Raw genomic sequence first — 21057 nt, 5'->3', positions numbered from 1 at the left:
TGTGTCTCCATGTGTGGTGTGAATGTAAACAATGAGGCATTTTTATCTCCAGATTAGGAGTTCTGGGATGAGCCTGTCAAAGGGGAAGAGAGGATTCGGACAAGTGCCCTAAGGCAGGGGATCAAATGTGTTAATACCATTGTGTTAATACCAAATGTGTTAATACCATTGAGTGGCAAGGGGCAAAGGAAGAAAAAATGTCTATTTCTTTGCTTCACAGCTTGGGCCAAGAAGCAGATGGCAGATTTGACAACAGTGCACTTAGCAGAACTGTCACTCTGGAACAAGCTGCCTTGCCAAGTTGGCAGCAGCCGCATTTGGAAGTGTGGGAATTTATTAGACAGGAATTCCAGACCTTGGAGGTGTGGTCTCCCCATGCAAGTACAATGGGAAATCCAGCTCTCATTAGGACCAACGAGTCATGGTCAACTGATTTATCTACAAAATTGAGGCATAAAAGATGATCAGGGATAGATTTTTGTTTAGTGAAGGATGGAAAGGACCTATCCAGACAATTATATTCTCCATTTTTTTGGTATCTACTTTTAATGTTTGAAGTTGTGTTGAATGCCAGAAATAACTCTTATCTGGGATTCAAGAAATTTGACTGTTTTTTGCTACCTATTAGAGGCTCATTAACATGAAAATGATTTATTATTACTCACAATAAGTCCTGAGGCATGGGGCTTGGGGCTGGAGATAAAATTATAGACATCATCCCTACCCTCATGGGGGTTGCAATTATTAGCAGGGACGTGGTGGGGTGTACAATTAAATGGGAAATTAGGATGTCATGTGATATATATTCTGTTGGGATTAGGTCCAAAGTACAATAGAATAAAAAAGTGAGGACAATTAACCAGTGTTAAAGGGTAAGAACAAGTTCTGAGGGAAGTCAGCCCTAAGCAGAAGCTCATGGGTGTACAGGGTGGGAGGTTGCCAGTGGAAGGTGGATGGGGTGCTCTGCAGGTGTTTCCAGAAGTGAGAAAGAAAGCGTGGCTAGAACATATGTGGAGGTGTGAATGTTTGGGAGGGTGAATGAAATCACAGGAGATGGTGGGCTATGAACCTTGGGAGATAAGAAGCCTCATGAATGGCCTCGTTTGCTGAACTAAGGATTTTGGACTTTATTCTGAGAGCTTTAGGGAACCTGATTTTAAGCAGGGCCTCATGTTTGCACTTAAAAAATACGTGTCTGACTGTTATATGGGGAGGGACTGGTGAAGACTGAGACTAGAACATGGGAGAACTAGGAGGTTGTGGTGGTACTGAAGAAGAGGGATGATGACAGCCTGAACAAAGACAGTGTCTGGGGGCAGAGAGTGAGCAATGGAGAGGAGGAGGGTGACTTGAGAAACTTAAGAAGGGGACATTGATAGCATTTGGACACTGATTGGACATGGAGTTGTGTAAGAGGGAGAGGTTAGAAGGATGCCAGGCACTGGGGTGTGGGAGCTGGGATGGATACCCATGCCATTGCCATTCACTGAGAGGAGAATACAGGAGTGGAACATATTTGGGTGGGCAGTGAGGTTGCTGCAGGTCAGGTTCTGAGGGGAAACAGACTCTGAAATAGAGATTTACATGTACTTTATTAGGAAGTGCTCTCAGGATCAATTCTGGGACAGGAGTGAAGTGGTGAAGGAAGAAGAATTGGGCAGAAGGAGAAGCTGAGCTGCAGTGGTTACAACAAATACCGAACTCATTCCTACAGGGAGCTTTGGAGCTGGAATGGCCCTTCAGAATTGTCCTCAGTTGGAGAAAGGGGGCCAGGACTGTGTACCATGTTCATCCACCAAGGGAACTTCACCTTGGGCAAGGTGGCTCTCCACAGCCCTATACAAGTCTTAGATCTCCATTCAGGGGAAAGCTGTTAGTTGCCAACTGTCACAGCAGTTGTAAGAATGCATCCTTTGCTCATGGAAGTAGATCTCCGTATACCACAGCATCCACTACAGGGTATGATGTTAAGTAAAGCATGTCCCTGGACTTTCTTCTTCCTGTGGCTAAAATGGACTAGATGACTACTATTTTTTTTTTTTTTAAATTTTATTGGAAGGGAGGAATGAAAGCCCCATTTCTCACCTGGTCGTCCTCTTTGCCCTTCAGATCTTGCCCCTCAACATTGAAAGGGGTCTACGTTCTTTATCTGCAAACATAGCACTTGCCTCATTTAGTAATTATACATTCACTGATGTTATTACATAATTACTCTCTATTTCCCTGATTGTAAGCTCCATGAGAGAAGAGCTTTGGTTCTTGCAACATTATATTACCAGTTAGCATGTTGCCTGCCCTTTAGTAACACTAAAATATTATTTGAATGAAGAATAACTGAGCATCCCATGAGAATCAGAGGATTTTATAACTAGGAAACCACCAGATTTAATCAGCCCATTTTTAGCAGATACAGATATAGAGGCTCTGAAAGGTGAGCTGGTTCTATAAGACCAACACTGAATTAGTGGGAGAGAGCTCTTAGAGTGCATATCATTGCTTCTGTTCCTCCTAGAGCTGGGGCTAGAAGGGTCCTCATCAGGGCAGTAGAGGGAGTGACCAGATACTTGCTTCTTTTTTCCTGTTGAAGTGGATGGAGAATTTGGTGGTGTTATATTAGGATCATATCAAATTGACATATGCTGTACTTGCTTAAAAGTGAGTCAGCCAGTTAAGTCAAGAAATGAGTTTCAGTGCAATCTAAATTGAGTGGTAGGAGCTCCATTTATGTTTCTCTTTGAAATTTTCTACAAGTTCACCCCCCTGCCCTTCCTGGCAGCCTTTTAAACTCACCTTTCCAAAGGCATTCTCTCTAGCGCATTGATCTAGCACTTTACAGGCTTTCCTTGTATTTCTCACTTGTCTCACATGTATATTTCTCACGCCCACTCCCATGATCACAAGGAAGAAGAAATGGTGTCCTCCTTCATTGTGGCTGAGGTTCTGAGGAATGGAATATATGTGAGTCCCCTTTCACCCAGTTGTTTGTTTTAGCTGGAGTGTCTGAATCAAAGCTACTGCTAATTGTACTCCACAGCGACTGCCACCAGTTCTTTCTTGTTTTAGCTTCTTACTACATCAATTCATTCTCTAGTTCCTTTGGCAAAGGTAACTTTGAAATAATTGTATATCCTGGCTGTAAAGGCCAGGCAAACACAATCATGATGAGGCCTGCTTGGGAGATTTAAGGGTTATCTTCCACATAATTCCTTTCACTTTAGACAAAGAGATTTGTATTGCTCAGAAGCAGAAAATCTAGGTTTCTGTGGAATCTGTTGGAGTTGGAAGGTGCCTCTGAGGTCATTTTGTGACACAGCAGGACTGTCTGACCCATTTTTATGTTTTATTACAGCAAAATGCATCTATGGAGGAAAAGTTCTTGCGGAAGGCCAGCGGATTTTAACCAAGAGCTGTCGGGAATGCCGAGTAAGTGTTAATTTTGTGGTCCCTATCACTTCTGGAAAATGAATAGATAGATGTGTGGGCTTTAGATAAGGTTCTTGAGTGGGGCATATTGGCCTGGATAGGGCCCTGAGGGGTGGAACTCTGTGCAGTGGGCTGGAGTACAGGATGGGGAGGATCCAGCCAGGTCATTTATGTGGTTTGCTTGTGGTCAGCTGTGGATCAGGTAGCCGTGGAAGAAGCTGTTAAGGCAAGGATGTGAGAGGAGAAAGAACTAACAGCTACTATTGGTTAGGGAGGCTGGTGGGTGGCCCTGGGAAAGGGTTTTGAGTTGGTATTAGGGGAATCAATCTGTAATGCTAATTGTGATAATACTAACACTACTCCCAGAGGGCTGATATACTGTTAAAAATGCCTCTTTCTCCTGCCTGCCCCTCCCATGCATTACTTGAAATAAGATGTATAAAATCATAGGTCTCACTCAATAATCATTTGACAAATATGCATTAAGTAAATGCTATATGACAGCATTATAGTAGGTTCTGGATATACAACAGTGAACAAAACAAAGTCACTGTCTTTACAGAACTTGCAGTCTAGTGAGGGAGATAGACAGTAAGAATTAAACAAACATATAATATAATGCCAAATTCTATAAAAGTATGAAGTAGGCTGAAGGAACAGAGAGGTCTGAGGTGGGGGTGGGTGGACTGAGGAGACCACTCTGAGATGTAATTTTGGAACAAAGCCCTGGGTAAGGTGTGGGAACCAGCCATGCAGGTATCCCTAGGTAGATGAAGGAGAGGGTACGTTCCAAACAGAAGGAATTGCACTTATAAATGACTAAAGCAATAAAGGGAGCAGGTTTTACTTAGGGACCTGCAAATAATTTGACTTGGGTGAAGTTCTAGAGCTCATGTGGGAGGGTGATGAGAGATGAACCTGGACAGTTAGACAGAACAGGTGAGAGTGGACCTAGTTTGGACTTGATCTTAATGGAGATGAGAGTTCATTGAAGCTCTCTCCTCTCTCTCTGTCTCTCTGTCTCTCTCTGTGTGTGTGTGTGCACACACGTGTGTGTGTCATGAGCAGCTGTGCATTTCCAAAGGTCACTGTGATTGCAATGGGAGGAGTGATTGGAGGAGCACCAGATTAATTTGAATAATTGTAAGAAATGACCTAAGGTTATGATTGAAGGCAGTGATAGTGAAGATGTACAGGAAAAGAGATTTGAGAGCTATTGGAAAAATGGAATTGAAAGGACTCGAGTGATTGGGTTTGGGGAAGGCTAATATGACGGGGAGGAGAAACCCAGATGATGTTCAGGTTCCTGGTAGAGTTGCAGGGAATACCAGTTTCTGTTTTCCTAAGTAGCCAAAACCTCCCCTGGCTAACGTAGGTAAAAATGACAATGTTATTGAAATGATACTGGGGGACTTGCAGAATCCTCAAAAGGCCAGACCAGGCTTGATACTAGATAGAGATCAAAGAGTCCCAGAAGTTAGAAAGCAGAAACCATAGCAATGGCCCAGTAGCCAGGATCCTGGCAAGCACATTGCTGCTGTGATGAGTGACTTTCAATCATTTCTACTGTCCTGGGGTCACTTATACAAGATTTAAAGTCTGGAGAAAGGACATATGATTAGCAAAGTTTGGATCATATGTCCAAGCTCTGATTGTTCAGGATGGGGAAGATTTCGACCCCTTTATCCTCTGTGTAAGGAGCCAGTTACCTGGAATTATCGCCCCATTAAGACAGCACGCAATGGAGAAAACATTCCCCAAGAGAACACTGTGGTACTCGTGGGAAGGGAGACTGGATCAGAAGAAGCCAAAATATGATAAATGCTGTCTTTATTAGGTGATGATGAGATACTGATGCAGGAAGAGGAACATTTAGGAGGAGGAACATGTTTTGTGGGTGAGGAGGGAGTGAACAGCAAATGGGGCCAGGTTTAGGCATGTTGAGTTTGATTGTATTTTGGCTATCTACACAAACTCTCTAAAACTTAGTATTTTAGGATTATTTCTGTATTTTATGATTATTTCTCATGGTTGCATGGGTTGAATGGGCTCAGCTTAATGATTCTCACTTGGGTTCTCACATGCAATTGCAATCTGGTGGCTGCTGGAGCTAGAATCCTATGAAGACTCGACATGGCTGGCTATCAAAGATGGCTTCTTTACTTTTGTGTCTAGCACCTCAACAAAGATGAATAGAAAGAGACTTCTCTCTGTGTCTGTGTCTGGTGTGCTTACTCTCTCTCCCTCCCTCCCTCCCTCTCTCTCTCTCTCTCTGTATGTGTGTGAGTGTACCTTGTTCTCTGCATGTTCTCTGCAGCCCCTAGACATGGCTACCTTGGGCTTCTTTTTTTTTTTTTTAAGACTGGGTCTTGCTCTGTCTCCCGGGCTGGAGTGCAGTAGCACAATCTTGGCTTACTGCAACCTCTGCCTCCCAGATTCAAGCAATTCTTCTGCCTTAGCCTCCTGAGTAGCTGGAATTACAGCTGTGCCACCACACCCAGCTAATTTTTGTATTTTTAGCAGAGACGGGTTGTTGGCCAGGCTGGTCTTGAACTCCTAATCTCGTGATCCACCTGCCTCGGCCTCCCAAAGTGGTGGGATTACAGGTGTGAGCCACTGCACCTGGCCCCTTGGGCTTTTTTATACCATGGTGGTCTCAGGGATTTCTCACATGCTGGCCAGCTTCTCCCAGAATAAGCTTTCCAAATACCAAGGTGAAAGTGCCAGTATTTCTTATAACCTGGTCTCCGAAACTGGAACATCATTTCTTCTACATTCTAAAGGCTATACAGGCCCAGGCCAGATTTATTGTAGAGGCAGACAATACAAGGGCATGAATACCAGGAGGCATGATTCATTAGGTAGACAGGCATCTTTGGAGACCAGCTGTCATAATAAGACTTTGTGATATAATTTTCGACTTAAAAATACCCACCTCCAGCCAGGCGTGGTGGCTTATGCCTGTAATCCCAGCACTTTGAGAGGCTGAGGTGGGCAGATCACCTGAGGTCAGGAGTTCAAGACCATTCTGGGAAACATGGTGAAACTCTGTCTCTCCCAAAAATACAAAAATTAGCTGGGCATGGTGGTGCATGCCTGTAATCCCAGCTACTCGGGAGGCAGAGGCAGGAGAATTGCTTGAACCCAGGAGGCGGGGGTTGTAGTAAGCTGAGATTGTGCCACTGCGCTACAGCCTGGGTGACAGAGTAAGAGGCCATCTCAAAAAAAAGTAAAACAAAACAAAACCCACCTCCAACATATCATAATGGGAAATTACTAAACTAATAGGTTAGTGGATTTACATGGCTAGAAAACATTAGGAATCAGAGAATTCCTTTAATTGGGTGAAAATCTAACCCCCTGTAACTTCTGTCCAGTGGCTTTACTTCTTTCCTGTGGAGGATAAGAGGGTGAGTCTAATTACTCTTACAATATAGCATTGTGGTTGAAAGGTCAAAATCTGCAGTCAGGTGGATCTGGGTTTAAATCCTGAAATTTTACCTAGTTGTTAGTGAAGTTCAGAGTTCCTTGTGTTCTTTTCCCCCATTGGGTTCTAGTAAGAGCTGGGTTGGAGAACATAACTTTAGATTATTACTTCCTCCTGCATGATATTTTTTCTCTCCTCACCATTCCCACTGCAACATAACGGAAGACAATTACAGGCATAATCACCAGCCCTGGAGGAATGTGGAATATTTTGCCTAGTGCCTTGTGCTGAACTGTCAAACCTATTCCTTTTCTGCCTAACATTAGCTGGGACACACTAGTCAGAATAGTAACACTTCTTACCTATCTGATCCTGATTTCTAGAAAATAGAACGCAAGGCCTAGGTATTTGTGTTGATGCTTTATTTATTTGTTCTTTTGTGGTCATGGGAGTGGATAGAGGAAGGGGAAGGGTATAGTTCTAGGAATGCAAGAGTGAGGCACAGACAGAAGGAAGTATGGAAGGAAAGGCAGGAGAGTAAGTGCAAGACGGTGCATCACAGAAAAGTCAGAACCTCACAACAAAGCACAGCTGGCTTTGTGAGGCATCTCCTGAGAAGGTGACAGAAATCACCGTGTCTCAGAAAAGACCATCCTCGCAAGTGCTCTTACATTGTTTCATTTTCTTTTCATCACACCTCTGGGAAAAAAGACAGGAATGTGTTTTAAAGATTGAAAAGAATGAGGCATTTAGAGACTTGCAGAAGCACTCAAGGAGATACTAATAAACGAAGAGCTTGAATTTTGTTCTTTATGGAGAGCTGGGAAGGAAAGACATTCCCTATATTCTGTCTCTCATTGGCCAGACTGTACGCTAAAGGTTAGCTTCCTTGAACCTCCCTATTTTGATTCCCGTTCTTGCCCTCTTGGCTGCTGCTGGGAATGCCAGAGATTCCATGAGTCCAGGTGGTCTGGTGGGCATGTAGGTGTGGTGGTCTCTCTGCATCAGTGGGTACTGGGTGTAGGGGCTCTCCACTCTGTGGCAGGGGCATGGATGGTGTGATAACAAGGGCTTTAATGATCTCTTGACTGACACGGAAGCTCCCAGGGTTGGGAGTAGGGGAGTAGGGGAGCAGGTGGGGTGGTCAATAACCTATAGCAGGCACATTATCACACAAGGATGTTGTGTGTATTAAATGAGATAAAACACATGGACAACTTAGTAGAGTGCATACCACAAAGACCATCCTCAATAAATGTGAGCTATTTTTGTTATTCCATATGACCATACATGTCCTTCTTGAATTTAAGACAGATACCATGCTCTCTGAACATTGTTTTACTTCTAGGAAGGGAAAACAGTTGGATTCTAAAATCGTTGCTTTTGTCTTCGACTTCAGGGAAAGCTGGGATGATTAAAGGCAAATTTTGCTCACTGTGGTGATGGTCCCAGAATCAGCCATAACACTTAGCAAATCCTTTTCCATTTTGAATGGAAGCTATGGGTGACTCTAGCAAGGGTCACTGTAATGATTCAATGTCCATTATCAAAGAGGAGCCAGGCAGACACCATTTGAGACCTTTAGAAGATATGGGCATGGATTTGAATGCCAGCTTATTTAAATATCACTTACTACTATTACTGGCACGTTGCAGTTGCTCTACACACTTGAGTTCATCTTTTACTGTTTTTTTCTAATAATTTAGAAAGAAGTTGGGGCAGACAGATTATTCTCTTGCACAAGTAGTGTGTGTGTGCCTGTGTGAGTGTATGTGAATAATTTTATTCTGTGCAAAAAAGTTGTTTTTCCATTTATTGTCTTTCTATAGTTATTTACTAGTTACTTTGTATATAAGAAAGAGTTATTGACAATAATTTTTAATATTTCTTGAGCACTTACTATTTTCCAGGCACAATTTAAAGCATCTAAAATGTATTTATCTCGGCCAGGCACGGGGGTCAGCACTTTGGGAGGCCGAGGTGGGTGGATCACGAGGTCAGGAGATTGAGACCAACTTGGCCAACATGGTGAAACTCTGTCTCTACTAAAATACAAAAAATTAGCCGGGCATGGTGGCACATGCCTGTAATCCCAGCTACCTGGGAGGCTGAGGCAGGGGAATTGCTTGAACCCGGGAGGCAGAGGTGGCAGTGAGCTGAGATCGCACCACTGCACTCCAGCCTAGCGACAGAACAAGACCCCATTTCAAAAAAAAAAAAACCCAAAAAAACAAAAAAAAATATTTATTTCACTGAAACCTCATAATAATTCTGTGCAGAAGGTAATATCCAGATGTGAAAATCGAGGCACAGAAGAACAAGGCCACATAGGTAGTGAGTGAGCCAGCTGGGATCAGAACCTGTGTGGTTTGGCCCCACAGCCTCCTCTCTTCGCCTCTCTACTGCGACTCCTGATATTGTTAGACTGACTTGGAAATAATTCTCAATTCTGAATTTTAGAGGGGTAGATTGAGAAGGATTGATTGGTCACTTTTCAGTCTATCTGAGAATATCAGATTGGTCAGGCTATGGCCCATTGATTCCCTTGATAAAAGTAGCATTTATAAAAGGCCATGGAAGAGCTTTGGGACATATTTAATGGATATTGTCAGCAGAGTGAGGGTAATGGGTAGGATCAAAGGGCCTCTTATTTCTCCCAGGCAGCTTTTCTCAAGATGTAAGCACTAATGCTCTATGGAATCTGTTGTATGCAATGAATTAAACTTTCTCTTAGGCATCTAAAATGGTATTATGAAAGTATTATCCTTGGGAGGATTGAGGAAATAATTGCTAAAATTTTTGATATTCTGTCACTCAGTTGACAAAAGGATGCCTGGAGATCCATCCATTTTCATTTTCCTGGGATCATTTTAAAGCTTCAGCAACACCAATTAGTCAAAAAACAAACTCTTGTTTCAAATATTTTCACCAAGTGTTTCCAGGAGTTAACATAATTTTTTTAAAAAATCAACATGAATAAACTCTCCTAGCAGTCTTATTAATTTTGCCCAATTATTGCTTTTCTGCAGAATTTCTTTATCCTAGCAACAAATTTTGATTTGAAGTTGTAAGTTTTATATGTTGTTAGAAATTCAGGTTACTGCACAATGATTAGTACAGAACTTGGAAGTGTATATATTTGACCAATGACATAGAGACAGCCACTCTAAATGAGAAAGAAAAAAGGAATTGTATTTTTCCACCAACGCAGAACTCCAGGGGTCATAAAATAACATACCATAATCAGAAAGACTTAAAATGTTAATTATCAGGTACTTCTTACTAGAGATAGTTTTGAAAATAAAGCTATAAAAGGTTTGTGCCTAATTATGTAGCTGGCCTAAATGGATTTGGTGGCACTTATGCAATGGTAATAACAGTTCATATTATTTTCAAATTCATGCAAAAAGGTTTGTCTCTATTTAAATATTTGGGATTATGATCTTACTCATTAAATATGTTAAAGGTTGATTAGAATTGTTGACTGACTTAAGCAGCGAAGCAAACCCTTTTATAAAAATAGAAGATTTGTGAATGATTATTCTTAAAAAATCTTCTGTAGCATTTTTAATATTTTGTTTTTACAAAAATATGTACTTAACACAGTTTGGAATATAGAGGGAAAAATGTAAGGGAGAAAATGGGAATCACTCCCGACTCTCACCACCTAGAGATAATCTTTTGACAGTTTGATTTTTGACAGCAAGAGTGAAATTTATTTTAATTGTCTTAGTTTGGGTTCTCCCAGAAGCAGACCCTGAGCTAAGGATTTCAGTACAAGCGATTTATTAAGGTAGTGCCCCCAGGAGAAACCAGTGAGGGTGTGGGGGATGCCAGATGGAGAAGGGGAAGAAACTGAGCAGAGGTACAATTTTAGATGAAAGGTCAGACATATTGTGATCCCATCATGGGCTCTGGAGCATACATTCTACCCTAGAGATTGTCTCTCTTCGAGGTAAAGAATATCCCATACCATTCATTCACTGGCTTTGGGTCATATGCATGGGAGTTGTAGAACTTGCATGTAACTTCTGGCTCTCTGCATGGGCAAAATGGCTCCAGTGCCCAAGGGCAGCGCTCTGAGAGTGACAGAGGTGAGCCAGTTGCAGCAAAGCATTGATAAACCTAGAGGTGTGTACATAGAACTGACAAAAGAGTTCAACAGTGTCAGCTACTCTTATTTATGCCAGGAGGTAGCAGATCGTGAATAAATATATTAATATTGAAGAATAGACTTAGAGGCAATAATGGTAAGTAATTCAGCATTGTGATTTCCTCTACATTTAGCTGCTGACAGTAAGGTTACTAACTTCCATTGATTGGTAATAACTGGTTTGATTCCCGTTGTAGAAAGTAAGGCACATCAGGTGGGGGACACTTGCCTTAGGACTGGAGCTAATTTTTGAGGTTAGATACCACCCATCATGGTCTGGATTGAGGAGTAAAAATGAAGTGCAGTTGCAAAGTGGGGCAGAGTGGTAGCAGGATCAATTCTCAGGTCTTAGGGACAATTCTAAGATAGTCAGGAGAAAATTAAGAGTTACCTTGGGAAAGATTGGGAATAAAGATAAAAGGAGAAGACAAGACAAGACTAAGAATGCCAGAGGCTGGCCTGTCTGGACTAGAAATTCTGAGAAAGGAGAGGAAGCTATGGTGCATGTAATCCAAAAGATGAGTAGTTGGAAATTTATATTTGACATATACAATTGTGTTACTGTTCCAATTTAAGAATGAGTATTCCTGATATAGTGGGAGTTCTTGCCAAACCAGAGAAATGTGGAACCACTGGGATGACGGTCTCATGAAGATGGAAAACTCAGTCTCTCCTGCACCCTTCCTGACTATACACCTTCGTCCTATTCTTCCACTTGTGTTGGGAACTACCTTTTGGCCTTAAATGAGAGGCCTCTTCTTGAGCTTGCTTCTTGGTTGATTTAAGCATCCCCTTAAAAATGGGAGAGAAAAAGTAAATGTTTTAGATAAAATAAGGAACTCTCAGCATTTTTAAAAAAAAATTGTAATTAATGGAATAATTTTTACAAATTGGCATCAAACTAAATACAGATGCTAGTAATGTCAACCAAAAAGACCTTGGATGAAGTAAGGTCATAAAGATTCACCTTCTGAATATTACACACGTTATTGTAAGTGATTTTATATCTAGGGAAAATCTAATGCTCAGCTAACTGATCCTCTTTCAGTTCATTCCTGCCTACATGCCTTGGCTCTTTTCTGCTCTTTGCCAGGAAAGTCCCTTCTTCCTTTATTCCACTAATCAAGTTCCCCCAAATGTGGCATCTTCATAATTTCTCCCCACTTGAGCAGAATTAATTATTATTCTATGACACGTTATAATACTTTTATTAGAGCACATTTTTAGACTTACCGTGCTGTATGTTTTATGGTTTCTAGTTTATGAGGCTTTATTCCCCTCTCCATCCAAACTGAGAACTCATTAAGAGCAAGGAAGATATGCTCTCTATCATTGGGTTCACAGTGCCTGTTATCCAGGGGCATGCCAGAGCTCACGTAAGCTCAATTATACATAACTTCCCAACATTGCTTTCAGTGATATCATGTTAGTAGCTCAGAATCAGCCATCACTGGAGTATTTACATCATAGAAATTAGGAAATGTTATAAATTAGGCCCCACCTGACCAAGAGTTGATTGTTAAACTTTTATCAGTGCATTGCTGTTAGAATCCTTCTGCTCCATAGAAGATACTTCAAAACTGTTGAATTTGAGGCTTTTAGGATATAGAAAGGGAAATTTACCTTATATTCCAGGGGTCTCATTAATTTAATTTGTGGCATTATCATTTTTAGTGGAATCCTTGGGAGTATTAATTATTGTATGTTGTTATCACTGCAGGCCATTAACAAAGAACATTATAAGTTTGTTCCATTGACTAAAAATGTGAACATCTTTTTCTTTCCTTAATATTTGGCTTCCAGGGTGGAGTTTTAGTAAAAATTGCAGAAACGTGTCCTCCTTTGAACTGCTCAGAAAAGGATCACATTCTTCCTGAGAATCAGTGCTGCCGTGTCTGTAGAGGTAAGTGGGCTTGGTGGTGGGCCATGCTTGGGGTGAGGCTGGGGCTGGCCTTGGGGGGCATGAGAGTTTAATGAATAGTGTGATGGTAATAACATGGGTCCAAAATTCTGTGCACTGCTCCTTAAAAAGTTGCATATCCTATTTACCTCTCAGTCGTAGTCTCATTTGTAAAATGAGGATAATAATAGTATCTGCTTTGTAAGACTGCTGTGAAGATTGAATGGGATAATGCGTAAGCACCTACCATCATGCCTAGTACGTGACAAATGTTCCATAAATGATAGTTCCTATAATAATGCTAATGATAGTTCTTATAATAACCATTATCATCATTATTACATTTTTCTCATGAGTGAGATTAGGAAGCATTCTTTTCAGCTCCATCTGTTGGGCCAGTTCCCATACTCTAGTAGAGAATGACGTATGGTGAATCCTTACTCATAGGTTAGATTGTTATGCAACATTTTTACTCCCTGCAAGGAAAAATACATCGGATAAATAACACTTGGTTGCTAATTAATTATTGGGCAGAAATGGTTTTGCTTCATCTTTCTGGAATTTCCTTCATCCCTAAATTTATTCCTTGTTTAAATTTTTTTTATTATTGTTATTAGTTTAGAGTTAGAGTCTCGCTCTGTCACTCAGGCTGGAGTGCAGTGGTATGATCATAGCTCACTGTAACCTTGAACTCCTGGGCCCAAGCAATCCTCCTGCCTAAGCCTCCCAAGTAGCTGGGACTACAGGCATACACCATCACACCCAACTAATTTTTATTTTTATTTTTATTTTTAGATACTGGGTCTTGCTATGTTGCCCAGGCTGGTCTTGAACTCCTGGCCTCAAGCAATTCTCCTGTCTTGGCCTCCCAAGGTGTTGGGAGTACAGGCATGAGCCACCATGCCCAGCCTATTTTTATTTTTCAATTGTTATATAATAGTTGTGCATATTTTGGGTGTACATGTGATCTTTTGATACATGTATACAATGTATAATAATCAAATCAGGGTAATTGAGATATCCATCACCTCAAAATTGATCTTTGTGTTGGGAGCATTACAATTCTTCTATTTTGAAAATGACAATAGTTTATTGTTAAGTATAATTACCTTACTGTACTATCCAATAAATTCCTTTTATCTAACTGTATTTTTGTACCCATTAACCAAATTCTCTTCATGTTCCCTCCCCCTTTCCCTTCACGGCCTCTTAAATTGATTCTTATGTCTTAAAACCCAGCTCAGGTATCACTTCCTCTCTGCAGCTTCTCACCCAAGCAGAATTAGATGAATTAGGAGAACCTAGGATTTGTTCAAAATCTTAAAAAAAAAAAAAAAGCAGTTAAACTAATAGGTATTATTTTAAAACTATACCTACCATAAATACTTCAGATTCTCAAATACCCAGTAAGTGATATCCTTTTAATCTGAGCTTTGAAGCTTCCAAAGTTAAGGAAGTCCCGGCAGCGTAGCAGTTTAGCTCAGGTAACCTCATATTTTGCTTTTTTCTCCTATTTTTTCTGTAGCAGAGGGGTGGCAAAAATTCTTTATAAAGAGTTACAAAATAAATATTTTTGTCTTTGTTGACAAGAGGTTTCTGTTACAACTAACAGAAGAAAGTAAGCAAGAAAGCGACACAGATCATAGGTATATAAATGGGTGTGACCATATTCCAATGAAACTTTATTTACAAAAACAGGTGGCAGCCTGTAATTGTTGACCCCTCCCTTAGTACCTTCTGGTATATGAAAATGTTGTATGTTTCACCATTGCATGTTTTCAGCTTAGGCTTTCTGTGTTTGGTCATGAGAGCTCTGGGCTTTGATAAAATTCTTAGGAAAATTTAGTATGTTGATAGCCAGAAATGGCCACTAGAATTAGTGATTGGCTAACTATGACATCAGAATATCTTCCTTGATTTATCTGCTTTCATGGCTATAAGATTATCTGCAGCTGGTATGCTTTAGAAATACCTAAAGATTGAGTGGAATTTTCAGAGTGATGCATTTATTGGTCAGATAGAATGGTTAGGTAGGTCTTATAATTCAATGCAAAATCCATCACTTGCTATTTGTTGGGGTGCCAAGTGAGACTCAGTTTATGTAAATCCTTTCTGGTTTATGGTTTCATTGGAGCAGAATCATTGATTAGGCCATAGAAAATCAGAAGGGATTTCATTGCCCTGACCCAATTTGCAATAGAACAGGTGCCACTGCTTCTGTTAGCACTTGTCTGGAACGTGTCCATTACCAATGAAGATGCTGAGAGATGTGACATTTCATTGACAAGAAGCAGACATACAAGGTTCCTGTTGCTAGCAAGCAATGGCATTTACCAAACCTGACTCAGCTTTGAGGGAAGAGTGGGAGGCAGGAGGAAGACTTCATAGATTTGATCTTAGGTAGGGCCCATCTATGAAATCAAGGGCTTTCTTTTTTCATACCCAGTTCCTTCTCAGCCAGGAAACAGCCAGCTCTTTTACTTGGAAGCTAATTGTTTTCTTCGGAGGTATGTGTGTGAGAGTTATTTTATGCTCTTTGACTGCTCTACATTTGGTCAGGAACTAGAGCATGTCTTCAGAAAAGAGGTGGTGGGAGGGTCTTTTCCCGGGAGGTAGGTGAATTAACCATTTGGATTTCTTCTATACTACTCCCATCTCAGAATCAGACCCTGAAATAAAGGAGGCAGCCTTGTTGACTGAGGCCCTTTTCAGAAACAGCTACTATCATGACCTTCTTCCTTCTTGCTAACCCATAGCAGAGAGAATCCCAGAACATCCAGCCCACTTGTCCACATGCTCGGGCCTGCTCTTCCCATCAGGCAATCAGGAAATGAAAGGCATATTTATCTGGATAGTGAGATGTCTCTTTTTCATGAAACCCTACAATTTAAATGACAATTAATGAAGAGCAATACAGATGAGTTCAAAAGTCTGTCATCTTGAACTAAGCCCCCAATGAATTTTGCTCCATATCTCTTAATTCCATCTTTGAAAGTAACATATTCGTTTCTCACAATTTTGTGAGAAATACTTTTCCTCTTTATCTTCTGTTTGATTTTTGCCTTTTCCTCTGCATTTCTGAGTGGACTCACAAGAGGAGAAGGGGGTTGGACAGTTACTATTCTGACAAGACCTGGAAAGTCCAGTGGACTTCTAAAGCAAATTATTCAGTTCTTCTTGCCTCCTCCCCTTCTCCCCTTCTCTGAAACAGAAAGTAATGAAAAGGTGAGAAACACTCAATTTCTATGTAACGTAATTTGTATCCTGCATATGGAAAGGCAGCATCGTTTGCTTTGTGGACTGATTGTCCACAGACTGGCTGGCAGCAAGGAAGCAGAGAGGTGGGACCGAGATAAGCTGAAGTGTGTATTTGAGGGAATGAGCACTGTGGTATGCTATAGCTGTACTGCTTCTGCCACCCTGGTGTTATTGATTACAAAAACCAAAGCGGCTGTGGCCTTTCAATACCTGCACTGAAGGCCTTTCGATTAGCATATTTATCATCTGTCTCTTACTGTGACCATCCGGTCATTAGTCTGAGAGAAATTACCCTATGACAGTATCATTCCTCAGAAGTCTAAGTCAAAACCTTTCTCATGTCTGCCTGGAGAATTTGAAGTTTTCCAAGGTTTATTTTCTTTAGGACTCTGATGGGCCACCTTACCTGGGGAGACCTAGACTGGGACTTTGAGAAAACTTCCAGAGAGTGGATTTTGCTTCTGATCTCAATTGCTTAATTATGTTATATTCATAGGGCTCTCTAGTCTTTTGAAAAATAACATTTATTTTAATGATCACATTTTATGAATTGGTTATTTAAATACAGGAGACAAGGTAGGGGTGAAGATATGTTCCAACCACATAGAATGTTTCTGTCATTGTCATGTTAATGAATGAATGACATTATTTCCAGCACTAGCTGATAGGCTTTATATATTTTACATATGAAATAAGGTTAAAACCCATTTTTCTGTGTTATAACTTATTTCCTCAAGTTATAGCTTGCTAGCTTGATTATGAAGTTAATTTTTTTTTAACTGAGTCTTACCCAATTTTCTTATATGGTTACTGTCCCCCTCCCCAACCTTTATTGACTAATCAAGATGAAAGATACAGGCTACATCTTTACATTTGATTTTTTCTTTGTTTGAATTAAACCTAAGACTTTAAAGTTAATAAGAACAGGTTCTGACTGACTTAAGGTGTTCACTGTATCAACAAACTGGTCTCCAAGCTAGGGGCTCAGATACCTTGTCTCTTCAAATTTTGTGTCATGTCAAATGTTGTAACTAATTCCCTTGTCCTTTAGGGAAAAATGAACATAACCAAGTAAACAGGCGGTTTAATCCACAGGGCTGTTGGAGCAGCTGGGACACCCATAGGAGAAGAACTATAGAATTGCTAGGGAAGAAACATGCAAAGGGAATCAAGGTGATAGATACTGGCAGGGAGAGGCCACTTTGTAGTTCGGGGGGCTCACGGTCTCAGTCACACAACAGCACCACCCAGAACAGCCTTAATCACCACTGCATCTTTTCTCTGATACCTCAGGACAGTTTGTGCTGGCAACATGAAATTCGTTTACCCTCCTCTTTACCTTGAGGTAATGGCTGTAGCAGGAGCCTGCCCACTTGAAGTGTGAGGCCATTAGGTGGAGAAGGGGAGTGTGCACTGGAATAACATCTGGGTTCCTGCCTGGGAAGAAGTAATAAAAGCATCCATATAGACCCAGCAGAAAAAGATTGCTCATGAATTTCTGGTGCTCTCAGTTAAAGGATGAAAAAAAAAAAGTCAACAATATTGACCATGCATTCTCAGGACCACTCTGGGAAAACAGACCCACCATTTGACCCATCCTGAAATTCTTAACATACTCCTCAGGGTTTTATTCCCCTCGTAATCAGCTCTAATTGTATCTTCAATGTCGCCAATGACGTTGGAGGATTTTGCTGCATGTTTATGACTTCTAGTGTTGGGAAAAAGTTCTTTCCGACATCTGTTCCAAATGCGTTTATCTGTAATTTTAATTCAGGCTCACTTGCCTTGTCATCTGGCCTGGACGGAAATTAGTTGAGATTATTTGTACTGTTTAAGATTTTATGCCCTTCAATTAAACTGTCCCTAAGAGTCTTGGCATCAAATGATTTTCCCCCCACCCAGTCTTCCTCATTGTTTTGGGTGAATTTATAATTGAAATGGTTTTAGAGAAAGGATTTCAGGGAATTTGAGAAGAAAAGAGACTTGAGAAAAAGGCACTTAATGAGAGTGTAAACTAGTGCCTAAATAGAGGAACTGGCAGTTCACAGATGGACCAGTTCCTCTGCATATTGATAGATGAGATCTAATCAAAATCCCAGCCACTGTGGGCTAAAGTGGACTGGAAAGACAGGGCCGTATGCTCAACTGTTGGGGCTGGGAACAGAGGACAGTCTTAGTGAGTACATGAATTCATGGCCCTAAAAGTGCTACCGTGGATCGAAGTCTATGAAGCTTCCAGAAGGAAGCACATTTTCTCAGAGAGGAAACATGACACTAAGGCTAGGCTGCCTCAGACCTTAAGAGAAGACCCTTAAATGTTGACTACTTTAGAAGAAACCAATTGCTTTCTAAGCTAGAACCTGTGAGAGTTCAGAGTTGAGTCTCTATTAGGCCTGTCCTGATGGCCCTACCTTCTGTCCACAAAAGCTTAAGGAATGCTCTCACTTTCAAGGGCCCAGGCTTCTCCTGTGTTATGTGTATTGGTTGTGGAGTACATAAAGGCATCCAGTTCTCATAAAAGACCTTTTGGCCATATCCTTCTTAACCAGTCCATGGGTGGACCTGACTGTACATCTGAGGCACATGGAATATGCTGCCCTCACTATACCATTGCTCCTTATATGAATTTCAAGGTTGGGTAAGCAGTAGTGAATGTGAGAGGTATTGACATTCTAAGATTTTAGAATAGAGGACTCTGGAGTGCACTTTTAGATTGTCCAGGTATATAATTTCAAAGGTAACCTGCCTGACCTGCTGGGGTATACTTTAGGGGCAGGAGATTGAGGAACTATTAGTGACCCATTTATTCCTTGTTGTGGAAGAAGTTACAGGAGTGAATCATAACGATGTATGTCTATCATTGGCTGCAATACCAAGAGATTAAGCAGAATCAGTGATGATTCCTCGATAATTATAAACAACGTAGAGTGGGATTTGGAGAGTGGCAGTGTGGGGGGCTTCAGTGTCATAGGCAGAGCTTATTATGTACAGATTAGGCTAATGAATTTAATGAAAGTAAATCATTTTACTAGTGTTACTGGTCATTCATGGCAACAGAATTCGACACAAGACCACCATGGCATCCAAATGTTAGGCTGCTTCCAACCAGAGGAGAAAGTGTGACCCCAACATTTACATTTTCTTTCATTAATTTCTTTGTACATATCATGAGCTCATGTTGCTCTAAGCATTTGGAACTCTTATTCTTTGTCCAGCTAACCTCACTCATCTTTCGAATGTCTTCCTTTTTTTTTTTTTTTTTGAGAGGGGGTCTCGCTCTGTCACCCAGGCTGGAGTGCAGTGGTGCGATCTCGGCTCACTGCAAGCTCCGCCTCCTGGGTTCACGCCATTCTCCTGCCTCAGCCTCTCCGAGTAGCTGGGACTACAGGCGCCCGCCACCACGCCCGGCTAATTTTTTGTATTTTTAGTAGAGATGGGGTTTTACCATGGTCTCGATCTCCTGACCTCGTGATCCGCCCGCCTCGGCCTCCGAAAGTGCTGGATTACAAGCATGAGCCACCGCGCCCGGCCTCAAATCTCTTCTTTAAAACATTGTGTTAGGTTTCTTCTCTGCATACATTCCTAGAGCACCTTGCCACTCTCCGTCATGATATCCCCTTGTAACCCAATGCTCAAAGACAGTCACCCCTGCTAGAATGTAGGATGAATGAGGACATGTGTATGGTATTTTTTGCTATATTCCTATTGTCTGGTATAATGCCTGCACATGTGCTAGGTGCTTAAAATTTGTTGTTCTTAGGAGGACAGTGAAAGAGGACAGTGATTAAGAACTCCAGCCTCAGTCAGACTATGGCTCTGTGTACCTTCCACAAGTTCACTACCTTCCTCTAACTTCAGTTGCCACATCTGTAAAATGGGGATAATAATTCAGCTTCATATAATTGTTATAAGATTAAATGGGATAATGCATGTAAAACACTTAGCCAAGTGCCTAGCTCATAGTATGTGTTCAATAAATGTTAATTATTGCTGTTATTACATCTGTAGCAGATTATTTGGGGTTCTCCAAACTTACTCCTTCTTTTTTCTTCTTCTTCTTTGATTGGCATTCCATTTCTCCCACTAGGATCTGTGTCCTGCTCCTCTCAAGTTTCTACCTATTATACTTTTTTGTTATCTTGAAATGATTTATCCTTCTTTGAAACACTATGACATTTCTTCCTGCTCACATCTGACTTAACAAAGATTGCCTTGATTGAGGCCATATGTGGTTTATTGCCCCTTAGGGATTGTAATTTCCCTGTGGGCAGAGAATATCTTAAACATCTTTGAAGTGTCTCCAGATAATTATGTGGTGCTGCAGCCCACAGAGTAGAGGCCCCATAAATATTGAGTGAATGATTATTCACTCACTTGTGCAGAAAGGTAAGTGGGCACGGAATGAATAGTGCTTGAATAAAGGCCTCCATTAATTTAAAAAACACATTTTTGAGAAGAATGGTTAGGCATAATCAAAGTGGATTTGACATGAAGGTCAGTTTGTTTCACTGGCCCTTCACTGTCCTTGAAATACAATTTACTCAACTCCTGGCATCGTGATTTGACATGGTACATGCTTAATAGAAACATATGCACTGGAAAATCAACACTGTTTGAAGGGCTTTGTTCTAGGCTGTCAGATGCATGTGGAAAGAAAAGGACAGTTAAAGTCTCCTGGAAAGAAAGAGAAAAGAAACACAGACAAGGAATACATGTGATAAAGGATGCACATGTGCCATCGAGTCAGGCTTCCTAATGAAGGAAAATGTGACCATTTAATCTAATTATTGATCAATTCAGACATGGGAAGTGAAGTCCAGGCTCTTCCGTTGGAAGAGAGACACGTGATGCCTAAAATCACCCCTTTGGTAGGAAAAACGTCAGGCACTGCTAGTT

At 41.1% G+C, this 21057-nt stretch overlaps 1 protein-coding gene across 5 annotated transcripts in view; it reads left to right on the top strand.

Annotated features, from left to right (window-relative positions):
- Positions 1-21057, top strand: part of NELL1 (neural EGFL like 1) — a 932871-nt gene that overhangs the window by 272116 nt on the left and 639698 nt on the right. For all 5 annotated transcript variants that reach the window (XM_055282142.2, XM_055282141.2, XM_055282138.2 and 2 more), the window contains 2 exons: positions 3350-3423; positions 12807-12906. In XM_055282142.2, coding sequence (XP_055138117.1) covers positions 3350-3423; positions 12807-12906 — 174 coding nt within the window. The remainder of the gene's footprint in view (positions 1-3349; positions 3424-12806; positions 12907-21057) is intronic.

Source organism: Symphalangus syndactylus, chromosome 6, assembly GCF_028878055.3.
Source record: "Symphalangus syndactylus isolate Jambi chromosome 6, NHGRI_mSymSyn1-v2.1_pri, whole genome shotgun sequence".
NCBI classification, from domain to species: Eukaryota; Metazoa; Chordata; class Mammalia; order Primates; family Hylobatidae; genus Symphalangus; species Symphalangus syndactylus.
Note: the sequence above shows the minus strand (reverse complement) of the source record. Positions and strands in the feature narration are given on the sequence as shown.